The sequence below is a fragment of the Mustela nivalis genome (genome assembly GCF_964662115.1).
Source record: "Mustela nivalis genome assembly, chromosome: 2".
Taxonomy (NCBI): domain Eukaryota; kingdom Metazoa; phylum Chordata; class Mammalia; order Carnivora; family Mustelidae; genus Mustela; species Mustela nivalis.
In genome coordinates this window covers 36270913-36297480 of record NC_139021.1, presented here as the reverse complement: position 1 = coordinate 36297480, position 26568 = coordinate 36270913, and the positions used below count along the sequence as shown (strand labels likewise).

The 26568-nt window shown below is 37.9% G+C and overlaps 1 protein-coding gene across 5 annotated transcripts in view; it reads right to left on the bottom strand.

Annotated features, from left to right (window-relative positions):
* Positions 1 to 26568, bottom strand: part of RGS22 (regulator of G protein signaling 22) — a 117024-nt gene that overhangs the window by 18373 nt on the left and 72083 nt on the right. For all 5 annotated transcript variants that reach the window (XM_082722779.1, XM_082722780.1, XM_082722778.1 and 2 more), the window contains 5 exons: positions 10843 to 11037; positions 8806 to 8898; positions 6032 to 6204; positions 5007 to 5169; positions 1909 to 2067 (listed from right to left, as the gene is read on the bottom strand). In XM_082722779.1, the coding sequence (XP_082578905.1) occupies positions 1909 to 2067; positions 5007 to 5169; positions 6032 to 6204; positions 8806 to 8898; positions 10843 to 11037 (783 nt within the window). The remainder of the gene's footprint in view (positions 1 to 1908; positions 2068 to 5006; positions 5170 to 6031; positions 6205 to 8805; positions 8899 to 10842; positions 11038 to 26568) is intronic.

Below are 26568 nucleotides of genomic sequence, written 5' to 3'. Positions count from 1 at the left end.
GCAAGTCACTCAAATTCTCTGAACAGTTTCCCCGTCTGCAAAATTAAGCTAATAATATCTAAGTGTGTTGCCCCAAATGTGGATAACAGGTCACTTTGGGTCCCCTGGAAATTGAAGCGGGAGATATAATTAGGATTTCCCAGATTTTTGTGCTATTTTCTAGCCACAACTAATTTTAGAAAAGCACAGAAGTTATTCAACACAGGGAGGAAATATAGTGGATATTTCTGGAGGTTATTGCCTATATGTTCTATCTTCCCTTGGGAACCACTCCTGCAAAATCTGGGCTATGTGAAACTACCTCCCTGTCCACAGCAGGTAGATAGGAACTGACCTAGAGAGACCACTACTGGATCATAGGTGCTGCTTTTTTATAGCCACAGCTAGAGAGAAGATCCAGGAACTTCTGCTGGATGTCTAGGGCTGTCCCAGCCCCTGGCCTTTCTAGAGCTTGGGTGTCAACACTTCCCCTCAGTGTGTGAGATGTTCTAGCACCATTTTATAACAAATTCTCTTTCTCCTTGGCTGAAGGTTGCCAGAATCGGTTTATGTTGTTTGCCACCCAAAGAACGCGAAGTCAGTCAGGAAACGGTTATAAGTTACAAAAAAGTTATTGTGGTCAACATAGTGAAAAAACGTGGTAAATAATATTAGTAAGCCAAAGCCTAAAGAAAGGAAATGAGGAGATTTGAGTTGCCTCAAAGCTTATTTCCAGGAAATTTTTACCTAAAACAATTCAGCTCTTCTTCAGACTATAAATTCTATTTTTCCCAGCTGTGCTGTTTTCCATAATTTAAGGTGCTCTTAAGACTAAGGATTATTTCCACATAAGTAAGTCTCAAAGTTTCTGATGAATATAGAGGACAGTTCTTTTAGATTCTTCCTGATCAACACTAATGGCATGTACTTTTGCATACTAGAGCCCAAAATTTCACCTTCTGTCCCTTTATGTTATTTTTGTAAAGATCAGGTTTGCCTGTGTTTGGTGTGACAATGACATTTTAAATTATCAAAGTAACACAAACTTTTTATAAAGTGCAAACAAAGCAAAAACCAAACAAAAACAAAAAACACCCCATTTCACAAAGTAAAAATTCTTCCTATCCCCAGGAGGCAGTTACTTCTAGACTTTTTTTCATAAACACAAATACAGATAGATAGAAAAATAAATACATAAATCGATACAGAGATATAAGAACATGTAAAAGGATTATCGTCTACATGCTATTCTGCATCTGCTTGTTTCCCTCAAGAAATAATCTTTCATATCAGTGCCTGTGGAAATCTCACTTTTATATTTTAATCTCATAACCCCATTTTATATAGAAATCTTCATAGCACAGAATTATCATAAAGCATTTAACTATTCCCCCTTGTTTGTCCTTGCCCGTTTATATGAAGACTTCATAACAATATAAAAATAACACCTAGATTAATAAGTACTATTTGAATCGTCGTTGTGTGCAAGGTACCACGCTAAGAAACTACACATACCTTCTTTCATTTCATCTTCACAATTATCTTAGGAAGCAATTACTCTTATTAACCCCAGTTATTTTTCAAATGAGGAAACTAAGGTTATAAAACTTAAAAGCTGTTGGGGGACCTGGCTGGCTCAGTCAAGTAGAGCGTGAGACTCTTGGGGTCATGTGTTCAAGCCCCATGTTGAGTATAGAGATTACGTAAAGTGTAAATGAATGAATGAATGAAATATACTTACAAAAAAACTAACAAAAAACCTTGAAAGTGAACAGTTAACACATGGCAGGGTTGAGGCAAAACCTTGGGAAGGCTGACTCCATGCTCTTAACACCATAAAAGTTCAATGGCTGGGTCCACGGGTAGATACATGTGATGTTTTAAGAGGTACTGCCTATTGCTATGCAAATATTCCACTAACTGATATACCTTTATCTTTTGGCGTGCTGCAAACTGTTCACTTGCAAGAAACAATGGCAGCCACACGTTTTCCAGCTTATTGAGGACGTGCTTCTGAACTTCAAGCAGGACAGAGGCATCAAGCTGCTCATGGAGCATCCTTCCCCAGCCACCACTTAGATTCATTATCTAAGAAAATACAAAGGAAACAAAAAAACTGCAAACTCCTGTTTTAGTGAAGAAACACTAATAGTCATTCATTTATCCATCTACTCCCAAATCGTTTCCCAAGCACGCGTTAGGTAGCACAACTGTCATTTGCTGAAAGATATCTCCTGGCTCTATTGTGGATGGTCAAAATCTAGAACTCCCCTATAACATCAAACAGACAATTGTGGGTTGTGTGATTTTTTTTTTTTTTTTGATGTCTGATTTTGCTCGTGATATGTTTCAGAGAACACAGGAGTTGGGTTTTTATCCTGTGTGACTACAAGCAATGCCATTTTTTTTCCTCCACAGCCTCGGCATCTTCAACTATGAAATGAGGGGAATTGTTAGTCTATGTGTTCTCTAAAGGCTCGTCCAGGTCTAAGATTCTATGAATCTGTGATTCTGGAAGTTGACTAGTTGGAGAAAGCGTTTTCTTTTGTGTATGAGGAAAATGGGGCATGATTTACTTAGGAGACAACCTTGACTCATAAATTCTAAATAGGCACAAACAAATGTTGTGTTGGACATGGTGGGATGAGGATGGTCCTAGCAATGCAAGGCTGCCGCAACAACTCTGAAGAAGAAAACAGAAGCAGTAGAAGTAGAGAGAGACCAGGGTATACAGAGAAGAATCTCTGACCTGCACAGTGACACCTTTTACAAAACATAATTTCTTGGTGGCCAAGATCTTCCTTCTGTAGAAGTCTCAGCTTCAACAAGCCACAGATGACTATTTCCTGCTATAAATCTCTGTTTTCTGCCTGTTTCTGTGCACACACCATTCAAAACTTCTGGGTCCCTCACTGGAAAAACTACCTCCTTCCTAATCTTACTAATAAAATAATTGTTTTGCATAAAAACAGATGAGAAACCCTCATAGCCATCCTTTAATAATACTGATTTTTTTAATATAAAAAAGGAAGAAAAAAGAAAAAGAGGAAAAGACTGCTTTGCTGATCAAAATGCAAACTTGGCCACCCAGCTGAAATTAGAACTAGCAAGATCTATATGGAATGTAATGTGATATGAATATCCCTAAGTATAAAATACTTAAACAAAAATAAAAGTAAGGCCAGAGATGAGGAAGAAAGGTCACTGAGGACACTCTCTGGAGTAAACACAGTCATTTGCTGTGATAGCAATGAATCACTTTTTCTACTGAATTTGAAGTTCTCAGCATGTTCTAGTATGGAAGGTTCACACAGTAGCATCAGATACCAGGAACCCTCATACAATGTAGCACAAGCCAAACAGAAAACAAATGCCTTCCATGTGTTTATTTCATACTTGTGCTTATTGAGATACCCAATACTTTTGCTAATACAGCCCAGATTTGGATCTCAGGGAACTAATGGCAAGGCATTTTGTCAAGGTTGCTTAATTCCAGAATTCCTTCTCCTTCTTATTCCCAAAAAGTATTGCTTATTTTACCCCTGGAAGATCTAGCTTTTTAATGTGGTATGCCCTACTTATGAACACGTCTGAATTTTCCTTTAACTTACTGAATTTAGCATGAATCTGAAACTTGGATTTTTTGGAAGTACACCATTAAAATAGGTATCCTTTTAAACTACCAAAATAAAAATATCAAACATTTGATCTCCAGGTAGTAATGTGGTACTAGCAAACTTCAAATTCATTATAACACTTAATTCTTTACATTTCAAAAGCATAAAAATTGAACCATATTTCATGTGATCAAAGTGTTACATGAACATTCAGTCGCACTGCTGAATTCTCATCTGGCCTTTTTGTCATAAATAATGACACAGTGTAAATAATGACATAGTGTAATAATGACAAATAGCAATAATGACAGTAATATTATAGTAAATAATGACACCATATATCACAGGCATTCATATTTGCTGAATGAATGGATGAATGGATGAATAAAAGCTATTTTTATTCTATAAATTACTTTAAAAATAACATTATTATACTATACTGGAGTGAATTTTAAAGGCATTTAATTTGTAGATACTTAGAAATAACTTAGAAAAGTTAAGATCTTCAAAGTATCTAACATAAATCATAAAAGCAAAGGACAAAATAGATGACTTTCAAGTTGTTGACAAAAAGAAATAAATTACTGGTTTTCAACCACAATGACTTCACACCAGTCAGAATGGCTAAAATTAACAAGTGAGGAAACAGCAGATGTTGGTGAGGATGAGAAAGAGGAACCCTCCTACACTATCGGTGGGAATGCAAGCTGGTGCTGCCACTCGGGAAAACCATTCGGAGATTCCTCAAAAAGTTGGAAATAGAGCTACTATACAACCCAGCAATTGCCCTACTGGGTATTTACCCTAAAGATACAAACGTAGTGATCTGAAGGGGCACATGAACTCCAGTGTTCATAGCATCAATGTCCACAATAGCCAAACTATAGAAAGAGCCCAGATGTCCACCAACAGTGAATGGATACAGAAGATGTGGCGTATAAATACAACAGAATACTGCTCAACTATCGAAAAACTGACATCTTTCCTTTTGGAATGACGTGGATGGAACTAGAGGATATTACGATAAGCAAAATAAGTTACAGAGAAAGACAATTATCATATGATCTCAGTGATATGTGGAATTTAAGAGACAAAACAGGATCACAGGGGAAGGGAGGGAGAAATAAGACGAAAACAGAGAGTGAGACAAACCAGAAGAGACTCTTAAATCATAAGCAATAAACTGAAGGTTGCTGGAGGGAAGCGGGCTAGGGGGATGGGGTCACTGGGTGATGGACATTTAGGAGGGCACGTGATGTAATGAGCACTGAGTGTTATATAAGACTGAGGAATCACTGAACTCTACCTCTGAAACTAATAATATACTATACGTTAAATAACTGAATTTAAATTTTAAAAAATTACTGGTTTTCATACTTCACCAAAGAATATATGTTTACATATTAATACCTGGTCCTGCTGATATGGAGAAGCTGGACTTTGGGGGCCAAAGAAATATTTTTTATTAAGGTATTTGTTTTTAATATATATAGATTTTTCTTCCCTTTGCTTTTGGTCTCCATAAACTATTCTTCTGAACTGTTCAATGTCCGTCCAGCACATAAGGTCCATACTAAAATGAAAACAAAAACAAAGTACAGGCCTTTTTAATTTTTTTCTCTGAATGCTACTAACCCACCAATGATATGTCTAATCCTGGCTAAATATATGAATGAACACAGGAGTGCTGGGATCAGAAAAGAATCTGCTACTGTTATTGACAGGGTCTCAGAGTTCCTCCATCAATGCTGGACTTATATTGTTGATATCAAATATGGGAAAATTTCCATCTACTGCATCTGTATTTGGCAATATGCTAAATTCACAATTCCCATCAATAAGAAGGGAAACTATATATGTGAAATTTGGCTCCCAGGTCTAAACTTTTTCTGCTAACTTGGGAGAAAATTATTGGAAAAATATATGATCAATATTTCAGTTTACATTAGATAAATATGTCATAAGTTTCCAAGATTCTGTGCAAAACTAGTATTTCATTGATGTATTAGCTAATAAAAATTACAAGTATTATAGTAATAATTTCAACAGTTTAGAAAAATATAAGGGAGATACTTTTTAGAAATACTAATTAAAGCAGCTGTCTAGAAAAATGCAAAAGAAAGAGTAGAAAAGCAAAAGAATAAAACACATTGGTGTTTTTATTTAGCCAATGCTAAAAACTACTAACAAATCTTATTTGACGACGTGAAATAACATTTGGGAGGTTGCTCTTATCAAAATGCACTCCCCAACAAAAAGTTACCCATACAGATTTCAGAGAGGTATGCTCATTACTTTTTACTGTCATGGTGAAATCTTGCACCAAATCACTTTTATGATATGTTCGATCAAAATAAGTAGCTTAAAAGCATAAGTAGCTTAGAAAATGATGCTTTAAGGGAGAAATACATTTTTAAAATGCTTATGTTCCTTACCTTGAAGAATGAGCCTCAAGAAACTGGCGGAAATGTTCAAACTCCAGTTTGTTGTTAAGCAGGTCATTAAAATTAAAGTGCTTATATTCTTCAGGAACATTATTCCAGTATTCTGGTTTTTTAGAGGCCTCGGGAAGCCGTGAAATACCAGTTCCAATTTCACCAGCAGTGTCCTAGTGAAATAAAATTTTTCATTAAAAAAATCTCTTAAATACAGCAAATTATTTTCCAAATCTAGAAAGGGAAGTTGAAATAAAAATGAACAATTAGGCCAACACCATCTAACAATGCAATGGTAGGAGTAGGTGAGGAATCTAGAATCTAGAATCTGGCTCTAACTCCTCTCAACTTCTGTTCTGATCCTTGCTGTTCCATTTGCTTCTTTTTAGGAACACTTAGCAAATATTTACCATATATTTGCTTATAAAATATTTAATTTTCTTATTTTTGTTAGTACAAGAGTAATATATCTTTTGTAATAAGAAAACAAAAAACATACATTCTACTTACTATCCCTCTCAGAGACAACGACCGCTAACATTTTAAAATACAAATCTTCTAGTCTTTTTTGGGTACACACATGTAGTTTATTAAAAGCCAAGATAGGACTGAACAACTATGTATGGTTTTGTAACTTCGTTCTTTTTCTTAACAATGTATTATGAACATAAAATGTTCTTTTATATACAGCAATTTTGAAAGTTAGAATAAGGCAACATAGTTTTCCAATAGCACATTCTTTACATGTAAACTTCTTCATATAAAAGTTAATGTTTAGGCATTTTAAGACCTGATGTTCTGCAGTTTATAAGTTCTATTTAAGGGCAAAGAGCTAGAGAAGCTTACTCTTTGAAAAACCCTTCCTTTCCTTCAAAAGGAATTCCTTATATAATTAATTCGCCCCTCTATTTGTGTTTGAAAAGCATCAGACCACAAGAGAGAATACCAATATTTAAAAAATCAATTTCCAGTGTGGAAAAGGATTATGGGGAGAATTACACATTTTAGTTCATAAATTTTTAAAAACAACCTAAAATACAACTAACTACATTTCAGTTCATAAGGTTAAAACACAAACGTAAAACACAATTTTATGAACATTTTCATTAAGTTTAAAATGCAACAAAATGTGCTACTTTTTTGGATTTTTATGTAGTCTTTCCAAGATACTAATAAGTAGTTTCTCAAATAAAAAATTTCTGTGTTAAAAAGGCAACTATCATGAAGATTACATTTAACCATCTGAGCCCACCAGGTGTCCCTCATGAAGGTTACATTTAAAAAACTCTCCTGGGACACCTGGCTGAATCTGTTAGGTGTCTGACTTCAGCTCAGATCATGATCCCAGGGTCCTGGAATCGGGCTCCTTGCTCAGTGGGGAGTCTGCTTCTCCCTCTCCCTCTGCCTGCCACTTCCTCTGCTTGTGCTCTCTCTCTCTCTCTGACAAATAAAAGCTTAAAAAAAACCTTTACTGTTTGTGTAAAATTTTATTGTAAAACAATAAAAATTTGAGATGGGGGGGTGGCGCCTGTGGATTAGGCCGCTACCTTCGGCTCAGGTCATGGTCTCGGTGTCCTGGGATCGAGCCCCGCATCGGGCTTTCTGCTCAGCAGGGAGCCTGCTTCCCCCTCTGTCTCTGCCTGCCTCTCTCTCTGCCTACTTGTGCTCTCTCTCTGTCAAATAAAGTACGTAAAAAAATCTTAAAAAAAAAAAAATTGAGATAGGCACAGAGGAGAAAGTAAAACTATCTCCTGAAAAAAAAAAAATCAGTTAAACCTTATCACTCAGAGCTAATGGTCTTCAACATTTTGGTGAATACCTTTCCAGATACCTCTCTTTGCATATATGTATACATGGAGAAATACATAAATATAATTTTACATAAATAGGATTATATGATACCAGTATTTTTTGTTCCCCATATTTTTAAAAAAGATTTTATTTATTTATTTGACAGAGGAGATCATAAGTAGGCAGAGAGGCAGGCAGAGAGAGGGAGCATGAAGCAGGCTTCCCATGAGCAGAGAACCCGATGCAGGTCCTGATCTCAGGACCCTGGGATCATGACCTGAGCCGAAGGCAGAGGCTTTAACCCACTGAGCCACCCAGACCCCACCCCCATTATCTTTATATAATAATATGTCCTGGGCATTTTCCATGTTGATAAATGTGAATATGAACTCTCACTTTTATGTAGATATACAAATTTCATTTTATGACTTTCAGGTTCTACCATGGTTTATGTAGCTAATCCCAAATTTGCAAATTTATAAATCAAAATAACACGTTACTATCCTAGTTTATCCTATGATCTTTTTACGGACTCCCCCAGATCCCTTCCATATTTTTTCCTTTATTGTTTTGCCTATTGCTGTCACAAGACAGTTCCCTTTCTGTTTGGAAAACTCAATTTAACTCTTTTTTTGAATTGACAATGAATAGAACAGTTGCCATACAGAAAATAACCAGAAACATTCGAAGGAATAATGCGGCTTGAAGGCTTTTAACTAAGTCAGGCAAGTGGCTTGGCTCCCCTACATTACTGCATCTGCTTTGTTCTTTGGGCTCTGTTGTTTAATGTGTCAGTATAAAGTGATACCTGTCAAACGCAGCATCCTAGACAAAGAAGTAGCAGAGGAATGAAACTGCCTATCCCCTACTTTATCAGGATATGATCTTCTCAATATATGATCCCTCTGCCCCATGCCAATATATACAGCGGTAATCCTCTCCAGGATAAAAAGTTGATTTTTCTAAGTAGAGAGCTGTCTTACCTCAGTTTTCTTGGAAAATGTCTCCTTATGCAAAGCCTGTAGCTTTCTGAAGTATGTGGAATCTAACTGTCGAGTTTCTTCTATCAGCTCCACCTAATAAAATAATAATAAAGCTCGTAACATCAATAGAATGTACATTATGAAAAAGTGGGGAAAGAATGCAAAATTTGCCAATAACAGTGGGCTCAAAAATGAATACATTTGCCAATAAAATAAACTGGTTTGGCGGCAAAAGCAGCAAGACAAACATAAAAATATTAACTACAAATTCTTACTTTGCATGCATGTGATAAAATATTTCTACGTAATGATATAGTGACACCAGAGATCATTCCTCCTTTCTGAACACCCCATGCGAACTAACAAACACTGCACACATGTTGGGTCACATTTCTGTTTTCTACTCATTACAACAGGGTAAGGGTCACAAAGACAGGCATTGCTAGTGTTAATAATCAAATAATCCACAGTAGTACAAGCAATGACTGCACTCCATTTGTAATACTCTGTGACCTAAGGTTTTTTGCTGTAGCAAGAAAGAGTCATTTATCAGATTAATCTCATTGTACATCTCCGCCTGCAGAGCAGGTTTTGCACTGTTTTAGACAGCCACGAAAACAAGCTCATTCTCAATTTCTCGATTCCAGGGAAAAATCAGTTTAGTGGACTCAGAACTTTCTACATTTAATAACTAGCTTTGGTAGTCTCCTTAATTATCCTTTTTGGGAGCAAGTCTACATAACCAAGTCAACTGGACTTTAAGAGAAGTCCTCTGGGTTGAATTTAAGGAAGTTTCTAGTTTCCTGTTAAAAAGAGTGTATCATTTTTCCACACATTTTATAAGAGTCATCACCAAAGCCAAAACTTTTTGGTTTAGGGAAGTTAGTTGTAATTCTAAATCTTTTTTTTTTTTTTTTTTTTAACATCTCAGGACCCTATCTCAGGTTATGCCATGCATTATATTTAAAATAATGACTGGAGAGAATTTTTTTAAAAATCTCATACAATAGCCTAACTTTTCTAGTGTAATAGATGTATTTTTGTAGCAGAAAAGTTGGGATGCTAATTTTTGAGGACAAAGAGAATTTAGGATGGAAAATTTAATTTTCATCACTGAATTTAGTAAGCCCTGAGAGTTGTTCAATCACAGTCCAATAAGGTAATTCTATCCAGGGTGTTTTGGTATTAATTTTATCTTAGTTTACCTAAGCTATTCTTTCTGGTAGAAGACAAGACTAAGAAGTGGTTGAGGAGAGAGGAACAAAGAACAGCAATATGAAGACAGCAGAGTTCCACTGAGAGGGACCTGATGTACAGGGTCCATGCGTTAACTTCATAGGGAAAAAATGCCCAGGAATGGTTCAAATCTGTGGTTCAAAATAAATACTGAAAGAAATTTCCTCCACCCCTCAATAAGAATAGTGAAAACATTCAGGCACTGAGACTTAAAATGACCTCTTTTGGAATTAAAAAAGTTGTGTTGAAACTCGTATCCAATCAAACAGCCCAATATAATGAACATTTGGAGTGCCTTCAAATAGCAATACTGAAGTTACAGAATGTGTTTCCCACAATATATACGGAACATTTCTATTTTCCATGGGTGTCATATTTACCATAACTCATCCAGGAGAAAATTAAATGGGATTTTTCCATTAATCTAAATGAAGGCCACTGCTGAGAAATGGCGAAAAGGGACAAAGCCAGGACATTATCACGGCAGATTTTGTTGGTTCGCAGGAAACCAAACCTCAGATTTCTCTCTGCCGACATAACTGTACAGAGAACTAAAAATGACAAAGATTTTAGTCTTTTGTTAGAAGACAATTGAGAAACTGGCAAAAAATGAAGTTAATAAATACTTTCGCTGCTCCAATTTTGAGCCTGCCAAATCTTAACTCTGAGTCCCTGGCCCATATGAGATCTTTTCCAGTTTTTCTCTTTTTCCGTTTTTCTCTTATGAGTTAATAACATTGCTTATTCTCAGTTTTGTAGTAAACCTGAATGGTCACCTGCCATTTCTTAGTGCCACAATACCTTTCCAAAAGCAGCCTGGTCGAATTTTACCATCTTTGTCCAGGGCTCAAGAAGGAGGAGGAGGATATATTCTTCTGCCGTGTCAAAAAGGTCTTCAAATGGTGGCTGTATTTTCATATAGATTTCTTTTTTCTTTTCCTGTTGGAGTCCAATGTCAAGAGTAGCCGAAGGAGCAATGTATGTGGCAAAAAGATACTAAGGGAGAAAGGAGAGAAAGAAAGGAGAGGATATTGGGAGAAGCCATGATGGTGAGTGGGTTCCTCAGTAAAGGCATTTAAAAAATGTAAGAGAAGGGAAACAAGCTTAAGTGATGTCTTTTTCTTGAAAAGATGCATGGAACTACTTAAGTCAAAGCACTGTGTTTATTCTCATTACTTTTCCTATTTCTTCAGTAGTAATTAGTCAGTTTGTAGTAGTTCTTACTCAAGAGTATATCATTTGGATATTCCAACTTTTTATCAGATTACTTCTATGTTTTATTATGATTGATTTCAGGTTATAGGTCTCCTTTTCCCCTTATGTTCATGATATTTATAACATATTATTGCTCCCTCCCAAAATGGCTTGAAATGCCCATTTGGAAACAAGAGGCAAGAATCACTGGGGCTGAAAAACTGGTTATCAGTCTTCTAGGATAAGGACAAGAGACTACCTGCCCTACCCAACAGAGCTGCAGAGTTCTTAAAACTGTAACAAGTATCTCTTTCTGCTGTAAAAATATCTCCAACTGGTGTCCAATGCTGTGGAAGAGATATGAGAAGGAAGTAGGAGTGAATGGAAAGATACACAGATACACGTGGAATTTCTAAGCTTCCTAGAAAAAGCTGCATAAACGTCTATTCCATTCTACTAATTTGTCTTTTCTCCAAATGACAGCCATTTACAGCTGAGAAGCAATTTAATAACATTTTATTTTTAAAATATTATATACCAAATATGTCATGCTCTGTGTATCAGATTTAAATGTAGTTTTACTAACAATCTCTAATTAATTGCATTCAATTTTAATTTTATTTTTTGACTTAGTTTTGGACCTGATCATGTCCAGATTCAACCCAGGCAATAGACAGATGACAGATGGATAGATAGATTTGTACCAAATACAAATAATAGTATTCTGTAAAATAATCTTCTTAGAAGTTTTAAAGGGTCCGCACTAACAACATAAGCATTTACTGAGTATCCATTACATCTTGGACACGTGGATAGCTGCTATGTAAGCAACAATTAATGATTAAGACCCAATACCTACTTGAAGGAGCCACTGGTGGTGACCTCGAAATGAAAATAGGTCACTGCAATACAGTATGATAAGTACTACAATAGAAGTATGCATTGTAAATAAGATCATCAATGATTGCCTGTCCATTCTTTTTAAACTCACATCCCATTAATTGCCTTTTAAAATTTACACTCAAATACCAATTCTTCTGTTATTTTCCTAAACCTTGTTGTTTTGCCATTCCATACCATTGCATATATTGTTTGTTTGATCTTGGATATTCACCTTACCCCATGCACCTTGTCTGCTTGATAAACTCTGATTTATTCTTTAAAAATGAACATGGATTTTTCTTCCTCCAGGAAACCTTCACTGACACCCTCCTCCCAAAATCATTTTCTACTGCTATCCACACCACACTATAATGAAGTTATGTATTATGTATCTTCTTCTAGAACGAGGTCCTTGAGGGCAAATACTGCAGCTTATTCTTTTGTCATTCTCCAACTCCTAAAACTGTTCTTGGCAGAGAGAAGATGCCATAAATGTTTATTGAATTGTACTAAATCCGCAGAAAAGACTCATTTATGTCTTGGAATGGGAAAGGAAAAGATTCCCGAAACTTTTCCAAGAGAAGATAAGTTTCTTTTATTCTTAATCCTTCAGCTGAATCTTTAAAGATGAGTTGGAGTCAATCAGGCAAGGAAAGGGAGTTGATGAGAAGGATGGTTTAAGGAGAAAAATATGGGCGAGGCGTGAAGGCTTACAGAAGTTTTATGACCTATGGAGAGATTCTGGGCTCCAAATAGATACCACTGGCTAAAGGAAAGAAGTAGAATAAGAGGGGATGCTAGAAAGGGAAGCAGAAGCCAGAACGTGTATATGACCTTTTGTCCCTTGGTGAAGAATTTGAATTTTTACTTAAAGATAGGTAATGTGGTCTCTCTGAGGAGTGACATCATGGGATATAAATCTTAGAAATAAATTACTATGGTGTCAGGAAAGAAAAACAGTTCAAGTAAGATTTGGAACTTATTTCAATGGCCAGATAAGAAATTATATGACACCTTCATCTCTCACTTGCTTTTTTGCAATAGCCTCTTAACTGGTCCTCAAATGTTCCTCTTTGCTTTCTTAGTGTCTTTTCTTTTCACAGCAAACAGAGAAGGCCTTTTGTCTATCACTCTTCTGTTCAACTCTTCAGTGACTTCTCCTCTTGCACACAAAAACAGCCAAAGTCCTTATGACTCCCTATAATTGGGAGTTTTGGAAGTTTCTCAATACCAAGAGGACAAGGACTATAGTTCAGGGCCTGCCATCGGGGAAGCCCCTGTAAATACTTTAAGCTCTCAAAACACCCTAATATCAGAGCTGGACCAGGTATAGACTCTAGTCTTGAATCTTTAAAGTGCCAAGAGAAAATAACTGCTAACCTGTAATTCTGTACCCAGCAAAAATATCCTTATAAAGTGAAAAGAAAACAAGGATGTCATAAATCAACAAACAGCAGCAGACAATTCATCACCAGCAGACCTGCGCTATGCACATGAAACAAAGGTAAGAGCAGGATGGAATAGAGAACAACAGATGCATAAATATATAGGTAAAGATGAATAAATACTGATAGTAAAGCATAGTAATAATGAAGTCAGAGGAAATAGTAAAAGAGTTGAAGAAAGAGAAGTTGAGATTGAAAGGGCAGGTTAAGATGCAATTGAAATGATATATTGGGAGCTTACTGTAGGGAGGAAAGCAGATGAGGTTAGAATCAGGATAGTAATAACAATATGCAGAAAGGAATTTCAAAGAATGAGAGTGAATGAGGCACCTGGCTGGCTCAGTCAGTATAGCCATGACTCTTTTTTGTTTAAGTTTTTATTTAAATTCAAGTTATTTAACATACAATGTAATATTGGTTTCAGGAGTAGAATTAGTGGTTCATCCACTTCATCTAATGCCCAGTGCTCATCACAAGTACCTTCCTTAACCCTCTCACCCATTTTGCCCATCCCCCATCCACCTATTCTCCAGCATCTCTCAGTTCATTTACTACATAGTTAATAGTCTCTCGTGTTTTGCCTCCAGAGTTATGAGTTCAAGCCCCACGCTGAACGTAGAGCTTACTGAAAAAAAAAAAATAGAGTGAAGATGAGGGAGAAGGACCTGTAGAGCAGTTAAAAGGGAGTATTTATAAAGTTCAGTATATAATGTGGCACTCACTCAATAAATATATGTTAAATGGATGAATGGAAGGTTAATGTCCTAAAGTGAAATGATGGTCTGAAAGGGGAATTTCAGAGTTCCAACATTTAAACCTGAAGTTATTCTAAATTATGATGGATTCTAACACATGGCTATCTCCATAACATGGGGAAAATGGAGATAAAAGACATAAAAGACATTGGAAGGGCGCTAGGGTGGCTCAGTGGGTTAAATCCTCTGCCTTCAGCTCAGGTCATGATCCCAGGGTCCTGGGATGGAGCCCTGCATCTGGCTTTCTGCTCAGCAGGGAGCCTGCTTCCTCCTCTCTCTCTGCCTGATTCTCCGCCTACTTGTGATCTCTGTCTGTCAAATAAATGAATAAAATCTCTTAAAAAAAAAAAAAAGACATTGGAACTGGGTGAGTTAAAAAGCACTCTAGCACAGATTTAGTGAAAAGAAGGGCCATCTGTACCCCAATGTTTATAGCAGCAATGGCCATAGTTGCCAAACTGTGGAAAGAAACAAGATACCCTTCAATGGATGAATGGATAAGGAAGATGTGGTCCATATACACTATGGAGTATTATGCCTCCATCAGAAAGGATGAATTCCCAACTTTTGTAGCAACATGGACGGGACTGGAAGAGATTATGCTGAGTGAAATAAGTCAAGCAGAGAGAGTCAATTATCATATGGTTTCACTTATTTGCGGAGAATAACAAATAACATGGAGGACATGGGGAGATGGAGAGGAGAAGGGAGTCGAGGGAAACTGGAAGGGGAGGTGAACCATGAGAGACTATGGACTCTGAAAAACAACCTGAGGGTTTTGAAGGGGTGGGGGATGGGAGGTTGAGGGAGCCAGGTGGTAGGTATTAAGGAGGGCACGTATTGCATGGAGCACTGAGTGTGGTGCAAAAACAATGAATACTGTTACGCTGAAAAGAAACTAAAAAAAAAAAAAAAAAAGCACTGTAGCATATATGCTATAAGGGTTATTTGTACAGATGCCAAAAAAGCTTCATATGATAAACAAAACAGAGAGAGAGAAATTTCATGATTCATTCATTCTGACTTTCTAGATAGAGAACTTAAAAGGTCTTTTGGCGGCATTAGTGGGACTTAGGATAGGGGCTATTAGTAGATGGAACTACTAAAAAATTTTGAAGTATTTAAAGATGAGTCTTGAACAGCAGCAGAGAACCTCTCTTTATTCCTAAGTGTTGTGAAATATGGGAGAAGGGGCATATTTAGGAGACATTCTGGATGTTCTATTTAATTAGGCAATCTGCAGCCTGGAAATTTCCTTCCCTAAGACAAAGACACATAGTCCATTAGGCAGAATAGCAGAGATTAAACCATCAAATGATGGTTCATACCAAATGATTATATATATAATATTTAAAATGAAATTTGCTTTGTACACACACAATTTTTTCTAACTTTGGGAGTTAGTTTTAAAAAATTTTTAATTTAGGGGCGCCTGGGTGGCTCAGTGGGTTAAGCCGCTGCCTTCGGCTCAGGTCATGATCTCAGGGTGCTGGGATCGAGTCCCGCATCGGGCTCTCTGCTCAGCAGGGAGCCTGCTTCCCTCTCTCTCTCTCCGCCTGCCTCTCTGCCTACTGTGATTTCTCTCTGTCAAATAAATAAATAAAATCTTTAAAAAAAATTTTTTTTAATTTAAATTCCAGTTAGTTAACAAACAGTGTAATATTGGTTTTAGGTGTATAATATAGTGATTCAACATTCCTATACAACACCTGGTGCTCATCACACGTGCCCTCCTTAATTCCCATCACCTATCTCACCCATGCCCCCCACCCACCTCGCCTCTGGTAACCATCAGCTTGTTCCGTATAATTAAGAGTCTGTTTCTTGGTTTGTTTCTCTCTCTCTCCTTTTTCTTCCCTTTGTTCATTTGGTTTTTTCTTAAATTCCACGTATGAGTGAAATCATATGGTATTTATCTTTCTTTAACTGACTTATTTTGCTTAGTGTAATACTCTCTAGCTCCATCCATGTTTTTGCAGATGGCAAGATTTCATTCTTTTTTATGGCTGAGTAATATTCCATCATGAATATATACCACATTAGCACTATCCATTCATCAGTTGATTGGAACTTGTAATCTAACCAGTCTAACAAGTTAGGTTTGTATCAGGTTGAAATCTATTCTTAAAGATTTTCTAAGCTGGAGATTTTTTAAATATATAAATTAAAATAATGTCATACTAAGGTAAATTAAGAAACTAAAGACAAAAATGATCAAATTAACAACAGTAAGAATGTCTCTAAAATTTGCTTTAATAATTTCAAATTTACCTCAAAGAAGGGTAAATTTGACTCCCCAAATCACTTCATTTAAAAATTGGTGGTCAGGTTTTATTTGGGGTTGAACAACTTCTAATGGAAAAATAAAGCAACCGCTTAATCATTGGGTCAGCTCCACTGAAAGTATAGTATAAATAAACACTTGATGTGACACATATCAAACTCTTTGTGTAGAAATCAGGACAATTTCTTTGCTTTAAAAAACACAGTAACAGTGAAGAAGGTAATGTACAAAAGAAGTTGAAATGGTGACTAGAATACCAGTGATAGAAATGATAGCTTTTGGTGGACACCCCAATCCATCCTTTTCCCTTTCTCTCCCAGTCTTGCCTTCACTCTTCTTGTCTTTCAAGATCTGCTGCTATCCACAGTCTCGTGAGAATCTCCAGGTGCTATTTATATTGTCTATCATTATACCTTGGTGGACATTTCACAACGCCACAGCAAGGCCATTCAGGTTGTAACTATCTCCAATCAGTTTGGGCTTTTACCTTCTGAAATTTTGCTTTATGATTTTCTTCAGAATGAGTGTCAGTTCCCTTTACCAATTACTATATTAATGGCACAACTTCTTCTCTCTGAACATTATTCTTCATCCTTTTATACCTCTCACCAAGCTTTTCTTTACCTTCAGCACAATCTGTAGCTTCTTCCTGTCTTCCAGATAAATGGGGCCACCACCTAGTTTCTCTTTCTTTCTTTCGTGATTGGGTCTGAAGATTGCCCATCATTTCAAGTACACTCTTAAAACATCCTTAATTCCTCCCATCTTGATCTTCTGCCCAATTCTGAGTCTGCCGAATCATTTATCCATTTTTCCAACTCTGTCCTCAAGTTGAGCTCCCAATAAAAACTATGACAACTGGCTTCATTATACATAGATTTAAAAAGAAGAAAAAGAGGAACCTCAGCCATGATCACAAAGCTTGGTAAGTTTTTGCATATTTCTAATCAAACCTTATCTCCCCATTTCTAACCTTTGCCATTCTCCATAAAATTCCCAACTGTTCCTTATACTTCTTCACTTTCAGAAGATTGACCTTCCACTTAACTGGGAAAAACTCTGGTATGGATGCCCTCAACTTTCTCAAGAACCTTCTAAATACTTTTTTTCTCCAATGTTTCAAAGAAAGACTCCTTTCGAGGATGAAACCTTTCATGTGTGGCCTTGACTCCCTTCCTCCCCAGAACCTTGCAACATCAATTATTTCCTTAGTGCCAATGTCCTTAATTTATGCTGCCATTGATTCCATCTTCTCAGACTCTTTTTTTTTTTTTTTTTTTAAGATTTCATTTACTTATCTGACAGAGAGAGAGATCACAAGTAGGCAGAGAGGCAGAGACAGAGAGAGGAGGGAAGCAGGCTCCACACTGAACAGAGAACCTGATGCGGGGCTCGATCCCAGGACCCTGAGATCATGACCCAAGCCGAAGGCAGAGGCTTAACCCACTGAGCCACTCAGGCGCCCCTGATTCCATCTTCTTTCTGACGCTACAAAGCTGTTCAGGTGAGGTGTCTCTCCCTTTGTCAAATAAGTTTCTTGGCTCTTTTGCCTACAAACTATCACCCTTCTCTCTTACCCATCTCTACAAATCTTCTTACTCCCTTTTCACCCACTTCTCTGTCTGCAGTAATCTGGTTTTCAGGTCAATGAAACTGATCTCCAAGATCACTAACAACCATACAAACACCAGTTCAATAGTTTCTCTCCTTAATCTTCACTATATTGCATTTCCTTGTAGCTTTTACATTGTTGATTACCTCTCCTTGACCTCAACAGTGTCTCCTGATTCTCTATTTCCACTCTTAGACTCCTTTGGTGATTCCTTTTCCTCTCTTTCCCCTTAAAGGAAAGCATTCATTAAAATTCTTTGTTTAGAGTGCCTGGGTGGCTCAGTGGATTGAGCCTCTGCCTTTGGCTCAGGTCATAATCTCAGGGTCCTGGGATCGAGGCCCACATCGGCTCTCTGCTCGGGGGACAGCCCGCTTCCCCCCACACTCTGCCTGCCTCTCTGCCTACTTATGATCTCTCTCTCTGTGTGTGTCAAAGAAATAAATAAATAAAATCTTCATTAAATTATATGTTCAACTATATTTTCTTCTCAGTTCAAATTCTTTCAGTTTCTCACACATGCCACACACCGTTTCACAGGACTTTCACACTATGTCTTCTATGCTCTCTATGCACTCCAGCCTTATCCTCTTTTTGCTTTTTGCTCAGTCTGACCCCTGCAGTTTGTCTTCAGGATCATTCATACATGCTCCGATGGGGCCTTGTACTTGCATGTTTCTCCCACTGGACCACAAGGTCTATGAAGACAGATTAGGTCTACTTTGTTACTATATCCCTAGCATTTCGTGTAATGCTAAATTTAGGATGAACAAACAGATGAATAAAAGACTGTGTCCATTCCCAGAGATTTAACAGTTAACTATTTGTAGAAGAAACCCAAATATATATAGCTTTAGACCTGATTTCTTTCCCAAACTAAAATCTCTGCTTTTAGTTGCTAACTTATTACTACTACGTAGATAGCCTCTAGACTTTCACACTCAGTGACTCAATAATATAACAAATTGTTGTTTCCGAGCCTCCAAGCGCCTCCCTTCCTTCTGTATTTCCGGTTTCCATTAATAACATACCACTCATTGCACAGCCTTTGACTATTTCCCACTTTGGTTCCCTTCTTCCTCAAATGCAAGTCCTCTGAATTCACCTCTCTACATTGAAGCAAGGAGTAACTGATCAGAACAAATATAAAAATGTGAGGAGGAAATAAGAGGCAGCAGTTCCATTCCCACAAGAAACAAAATACAATTCAGACTTTGGCCAAGCTCAGTGAGACTCTTCTCAGGCTACTATCTATGACCTTCCTTCCTGACCTCACACGTACTTCTCTCTATGAAGCCCCAAGGGCCCATGCATATTTTTGTTATTGTTGTTGTTGAACTATTTTTTGTCTAGTCTTACTGAGAAATAATTGGCATACAGCATTGTCCAAGTTTAAAGTAGACAGCATAATATGACTTATGTATATTGTGAAATAATTACCACCATAAGTTCAACCATCCATCATCTCATAATGATACCAAAAAAAGAAAAAATTTTCTCCTTGTGAAGAAGGGAATATCCACTCTCTTAGCAACTTTTGTATAAACCATACAGCAATGTTGACTGCAGTCATCACGGTGTACATTACTTCCCCAGTACTTACTTATGTTATTCCTGGAAGTTTGTACCTCTGACCACCTTCATTAAGCTTCCCCTTCCCTCAACCCCTACACCTCTAATAACTACAAATATGATCTCTTTTTGATGAGTTTGGGCTTTTGCATATTATTTAACTGTCTATTCCCATAGTCTCAAGAAGCTCTAATGAGGGTAGCCATATAACCCCATTCTAGTTTAAGCCTACTGTTCTGGCATAATTATTAATAGTTTCCCTTTCACTCTGAAAAGAATCCTGGTTTAGATAATAAATTATATGTTCTCCCCATATTTAACAGACACCAGTTAGATAAAACTACAATATTTCTCTAAAACAAGAATCCTAGACATGCTCAACACATATTTAGAGCTGAACATAAAGGAAAGACAAGCAGAAAATATTACTTGCTAAGAAACACACATTCATCTGATTGCAATCATGTGAATTGAATAGCTGTTACCCAAGCCAAAATCCCAACCATTTTATTTAGAACTTGGATTGAAGCTTCACAGACTTCTCTGTTAAGACTAAATGCATTAGGGACATCTGGCTGGTTCAGTCAGAAGAGCATATGACTCTTGATCTTGGGGTTGTGAGTTCAAGCCCCACACTAGGCGTAGAGATTACTAAAAAAAATGTTGCTTTTTAAAAAATTATTTTTAAAAGATTTTATTTATTTATTTGACAGAGAGAGAGTCAGAGTTCACAAGTAGGCAGAGAGAGAGGGAGGAAGCAGGCTTTTGCCGAGCAGAGAGCCCGATGCGGGCCTCAATCCAAGGACCCTGAGATCATGACCTGAGCCGAAGGCAGAGGCTTAACCCATTGAGCCACCCAGGTGCCCAAAAAATGTTTTTTAAAGAATGAATACATTAGGGGTGCCTGGGTGGCTCAGTAGGTTAAAGCCTCTGCCTTCGGCTCAGGTCTTGATCCTGGGGTCCTGGAATTGAGCCCCATATCAGGCTCTCTGCTCAGTGGGGAGCCTGCTTCTTCCTCTCTCTCTCTCTCTGCCTGCCTCTCCGCGTACTTGTGATCTCTCTCTCTCGCTCTGTAAAATAAATAAATAAAATCTAAAAAAAAAAAAAGAATACATTAAATGCAAATCTTAACAGAAATTTAAAAATCTGTCCCCTCTCCATCACACCTAACTTTAGATACTTGTTTGTCTTTTCACCTGTTTTGGGGGGAGGGCTTCCTCACTGTTTATTGAACATTATTTGTTATCACATAAGCAATTTCTCTTTGTTCAAGTGTCGATCCTTATGATAACCAGCACAATCCTTAGGAAGATATATATACTTCCCACCACCTCCCTGATTCTTTACCAGTATTATAAAATTAAAGAACTGAAAACATTAGAAAAGGGCTTGAAAGATCATCCTTTCCAGAGTGTCCCAAGATCACATAATGCACGTTTATTATCTTCTTTTGAGACTCAGTCTCGGGACTCTCTGCTCCCAGAGTGGTAGGGACAACAATGGGTAAGGGGATAAGAAGGGAAAAATGGATGTGATTGTCAATTCTTTATTGGGCCACTCTGTAAATTTATAGTACATTCAACTGAATTATGCTGCTAAAATCTGACAATGTCTTTCTAGTACATTTCTAATCATCCAGGGACAATGTATAAGTGGACTGACAACTGACTACATATAACAAATACAAAGGCCAAAGAACACCTTTTAAAACCGTATAAAGACGATGAAGATCATTTTTAAGTTGACGTGAACTTACTTGAAGGAATATGAAGACTATGCTATGTGATCACTAAAAAATAGAGTTTAATTGTGGTTTTCAAACATTGCTTCAGTGTCTTGGGTCATTTGCCTTTTTATTGGCCACCCAGTTCTTCCTTTCTAACCACTGGAGAAATAACAATGTAGCTAATGTTGGAGAAGAAAATGCGCCCTTCATAGCCCAGTCAGTGACTCTGATTCACATTAAAGCAGAGATTCACTCATGCACAGCTGTGGCTGACAAGATTCCAATTTAAACATGAACCTGTGATGTTTTAACGACCCAACAGGAAAGTTTCTGAGAAGGGACAGAAGCACTGCCTGTCCGTGATCAGACTGCCTGGCACTGCACACTGCACAGCTCTCGGCCCCATCTCTCCTGGAGATGCTCAAAGGTTATGTAATCAGGAAATGCACGATGGGCGGCTTGCCCAGACTGCTCTACACCTGTGCCTCTGACTCACTTTTTTGGCCTCTCTATCAGAAGGGGGGAGGGCGGGGAGGGGGTGGAAGCAATGCCTCCCCTTAAAAAATCCCTTACGGTCTTGAAATTCTGGGAATGAACTTTCTTGTTTAACTAATCTCCGATGAACATAGGATAGCTAACCAGCCCGTCAAGAAGAAAAACATGTAGGATGGATACTGTGGAGACACGAGGAAGAAAAGCTGAATTGGAGAGCGGAATGGAGAAACAAACAGAGAAATGAAGACAAAAGAGAGAGAAAGAAACAACATTTTTGACAACCGTTTTGTTTTGCTTTCTAAAGAATGGCAAAATGATGGACAGTATTTCACCTAAATTACTTATGATACACGTTAGTTTGTTGCCATTACAAGAAATAAACCATTAAAACGTTTCTATGCTTGCTTCTTCAAGGAAACCTCTGATGCTTCATTAATTAGAGCCAATATCCTAAACGAGACGAGCATATCACCAACTCAGGAGATGGCTCAAATTATGCAATTTCCCATTGTGATTTGCATTTTTTTCCAACCTTAAGGTAATTTTGCATGTCAGATTTCAGCCCTGCCGCTTAGTACTTTTCAAAATCATTCTGAAATGGTTATGATAAATTTACATGGTAAACATATTCTTGGATGGAAATGGACCCCAATCTCCTTTCAAATATACCACAAGGTATTCCAGGCTTAGTTTTCTCACATTTGATTCATTCTCATAGGCCCTGGAATGGACTGATGTTTTCTCACTGCATCACAAATCCTAGGAAGACATACCTGAGACAGGACAACTGCAGGCTTATTGAATTTATTTTTGTTATTTTTAACAATGTCAAGAGCAAAATATAAAATGATTTCCACAACCGCCTGTGCTATTTGGCTTTCTCATTGTACCAAAGACAAAATGATGACAGCTACCGGGTAAGATTCCAATTGCTGTGCTGTGGAAGCACCCAGCGAAGCGGTCTTTCTGGGCGGAAGATGTGCTAAGTCTTTGGGAAAGCATCTTTCCCATAAGTAGGGGCCATTTGATGACCTTCAGCCTGATGCTCATCTGTGCTCCAATGAAAACAAGAACAATTTCTGTGTAACCTTAAAAGGCGAAGTCAAGAATCATAGCAAATGCTGGAGCACATGTGTTGATTTGTTATGTTACATTTCAGCTGTTAGTTATGTTAATGGAACAGTTTCACATATTTGGTTTTGAAGGATTTGTTTTAATGATCGTGTGTATGTATCTTTCTGTGATTGCCTGGTAACACTGATTGCATGATGTTCTGCTGTCACCACCAGGCCAGGAGTGGAAGTAAGGGAGGAAAAACATAGAGCTTTGACTTTAGAAGTGTAGAGCTTAAAGGCAGTCCCTCAGTACAACAAGGACAGTATGTGTCAGAACCTATAGGATGTCAGGCCTTAATACTAAATCTAGCAGAGCCTATCAACAGGTTAACTAAAATCGGGGACATTTAAAAAGTGGATTTTCAATACAACCTATTAAAGTCTGCTAGATATTAGGAGAACACGCTTATGCTTCAGCCTTTGGTGTTATTTGCAAGCCCATTTTTTAAAAAAAATATTTTATTTATTTGACAGAGAGAGATAGATCACACGTAGGCAGAGAGGCACATAGAGGGGGTGGGGGAAGTGGGCTTCCTGCTGAGCAGAGAGCCTGATGTGGGCTTCGATTCCAGGACTCTGAGATCATAACCTCAGCCGAAGGCAGAGGCTTAACCCACTGAGCCACCCAGGCGCCCCACAAGTCCATTTTTTCCTTAAGATGTCTCACCCTGCTGCAACAGTGAAATAAGGGATTCTAATCATGTAATTAGTAAGGCTGCAGGAAGATGTGTATCTTTCACATTCTTCTGGTGAGTGTCCAAGATGCCCACCGAGAGCACAGGATATATAAAACTATCTGCTGCTATTGCCTTCTACTTATTGGAAGGCAGACTTAGTGTTCTGCCAGATGGACTGACAGGGTGATATCAACGAAGCCCTAGCCGAGAAGAAGACATATTCCATAAAACCCATGACACTACTGCAAACACCCTAAAGATAAAAGAAGAAAAGAGTTTTTGGCTACTGAAATATACAGAATTTTTCTTTTCTTTTCTTTCCTTTCCTTTTCTTTTCTCCTTCCTTCCTTCCTTCCCTTTCTTTCCTTCCTTCCTTCCTTCTCTCTTTTTTCCCAGTAAGCTCCTTCTTTCAGTTCATAATAAACAAACTGTGCAGGACCTAGAGATTCTGGAGCAAAGTGATGCAGCCTTCTTTGGTAGGTATAGACTAAGGGTTCATAAGCAGTCTCTAAAGCACACAACGAAAATAAAGGTGGAGGGTAGCTGTGACATGAGAAACTTAAAAGGGGAAAGGCTCAGAGTGGAAGTTCTCATCATCTCTTTTCCTCCATCTTAAGCAATGGTACACTGGAACCACCTCATCCCAGTTCATGGATTTTCAGGGATTACGTGAGTAGGTTTTTATTTTATTTTATTTTATTTTTAAGATTTTATTCATTTATTTATTTGGCAGAGAGAGAGAGAGAGAGAGACAAAGATCACAAGCAGGCAGAGAAACAGGCAGAGGCAGAGAGAGAAGCAGGCTCCGCACTGAGCAGAGAGCCCGATGCGGGGCTCGATCCCAGGACCCTGAGATCATGACCCGAGCTGAAGGCAGTGGCTTAACCCACTGAGCCACCCAGGTGCCCCGTGAGTAGGTTTTTAAATGCAGTTATTATTCAAAGCTAAATTACATAAGCCTGCAATGAAATCAAACTGGAAACAAATATAATACCCAAAACTCATCACTTCCCAATGATTTTACTGTTTTTACTATCATCCATGCTCTTAAGGTTATTTACTCTATTACAACTGAATGGTGGAAATACTACTGCCTTTTCTACTACACATCCCTTCCCAGCTCTGCATTCAGTGACGTCATGTCGGCAGCTTGAAATTACCCACGGTGAGAGTGTTTACACCCAGAGATACGCAAATCTGCAAATCTGTGAATCAGGGGTGCCTTCCCCTTTTGGGAGAGCTGGTTGTTAAATATTTATCATCATGCCAATGATTATAAGGCAAATATACTTCTCTTTTCCTATCATGATCGCTAAAGAAAGACAAATAGAGGCACGTGGGTGGCGCAGTAAGCTGAGTGTCAGACATCTGATCTTGATTTCGGCTCAGGTCTTGATCTCAGGGCCATGGGATCCAGCCCCAAGTTGGGCTCTGCGCTCAGCAGAGGATTCTGCTTGTCCCTCTCCCTCCCCCTCCGGCCCCACCCACTCTCTTTTTTTCTAAAATAAACCAATTTTTAAAATCTTTCTTAAAAATTTTTTTTAAAAAAAGACTCTGATATGAGGAAGTGGTGATGCAACATGGAGGCTTAAGTGGGTAGGAGAAGAATAAATGAAACAAGATGGGATTGGGAGGGAGACAAACCATAAGTGACTCTTAATCTCACAAAACAAACTGAGGGTTGCTGGGGGGAGTGGGTTTGGGAGAAGGGGGTGGGATTATGGACATTGGGGAGGGTATGTGCTTTGGTGAGTGCTGTGAAGTGTGTAAACCTGGTGATCCACAGACCTGTACCCCTGGGGATAAAAATATATGTTTATAAAAAAAAAAAAAAAAGAAAGGACAAATACCCAACTTTTGTAGCAGCATGGACGGGACTGGAAGAGATTATTATGCTGAGTGAAATAAGTCAAGCAGAGAGAGTCAATTATCATATGGTTTCACTTATTTGTGGAGCATAACAAATAGCATGGAGGACATGGGGAGTTAGAGAGGAGAAGGGAGTTGGGGGAAATTGGAAGGGGAGGTGAACCATGAGAGACTATGGACTCTGAAAAACAATCTGAGGATTTTGAAGGGGTGGGGGGTGGGAGTTTGGGGTACTAGGTGGTGGGTATTATAAAGGGCACGAATTGCATGGAGCACTGGGTGTGGTGAGAAATAATGAATACTGTTATGCTGAAAATAAAAAATAAATTAAAAAAAAAAAAAGAAAAAAAAGAAAGTAAGTTGGGGGGAAAAAAAGGCAATCGACATCAAATAATTCAAATACCCCCTGAAGGCAAAGTCATATACTGGAAAATACCAGTTCATACCAAAATATGCCAATTTCTAACAGTTTACCTAAATAGTGTTTAACTGACATCCAATTTTTAAAAATATGAATATGCTAAAGTTCTTTTTAGTAGTTCAATTGCAGCAAGGCTGAACTACAAGAGAGCCAACAAGCTCCTCTTTGAAACCTGACATCTTGAATAGCCCTTACTTAGAAAAGGGCAAAGCGAGCTTCAACGTTCAATTTCCCTTTAGTCCCTATTAGTACATCAGAGGCGGTAAGAGTTTAGTAGGGAAAAGCTTATAAACTTGTCCTCCTGAGAGAAAATAAGGAGCAGCTATGAGGATGAAACACGAAGCATCATGAGAAATAAAACCGATGCTAGCGCATCTTGATATAATGTCTGGCCCCAAAAAGCCCCCACAATGGCTTGACCGATAACCTCAAACACAGCAGAAAAGACATCCGCTGTCCCAGGTCATCAACACCTAAACATAT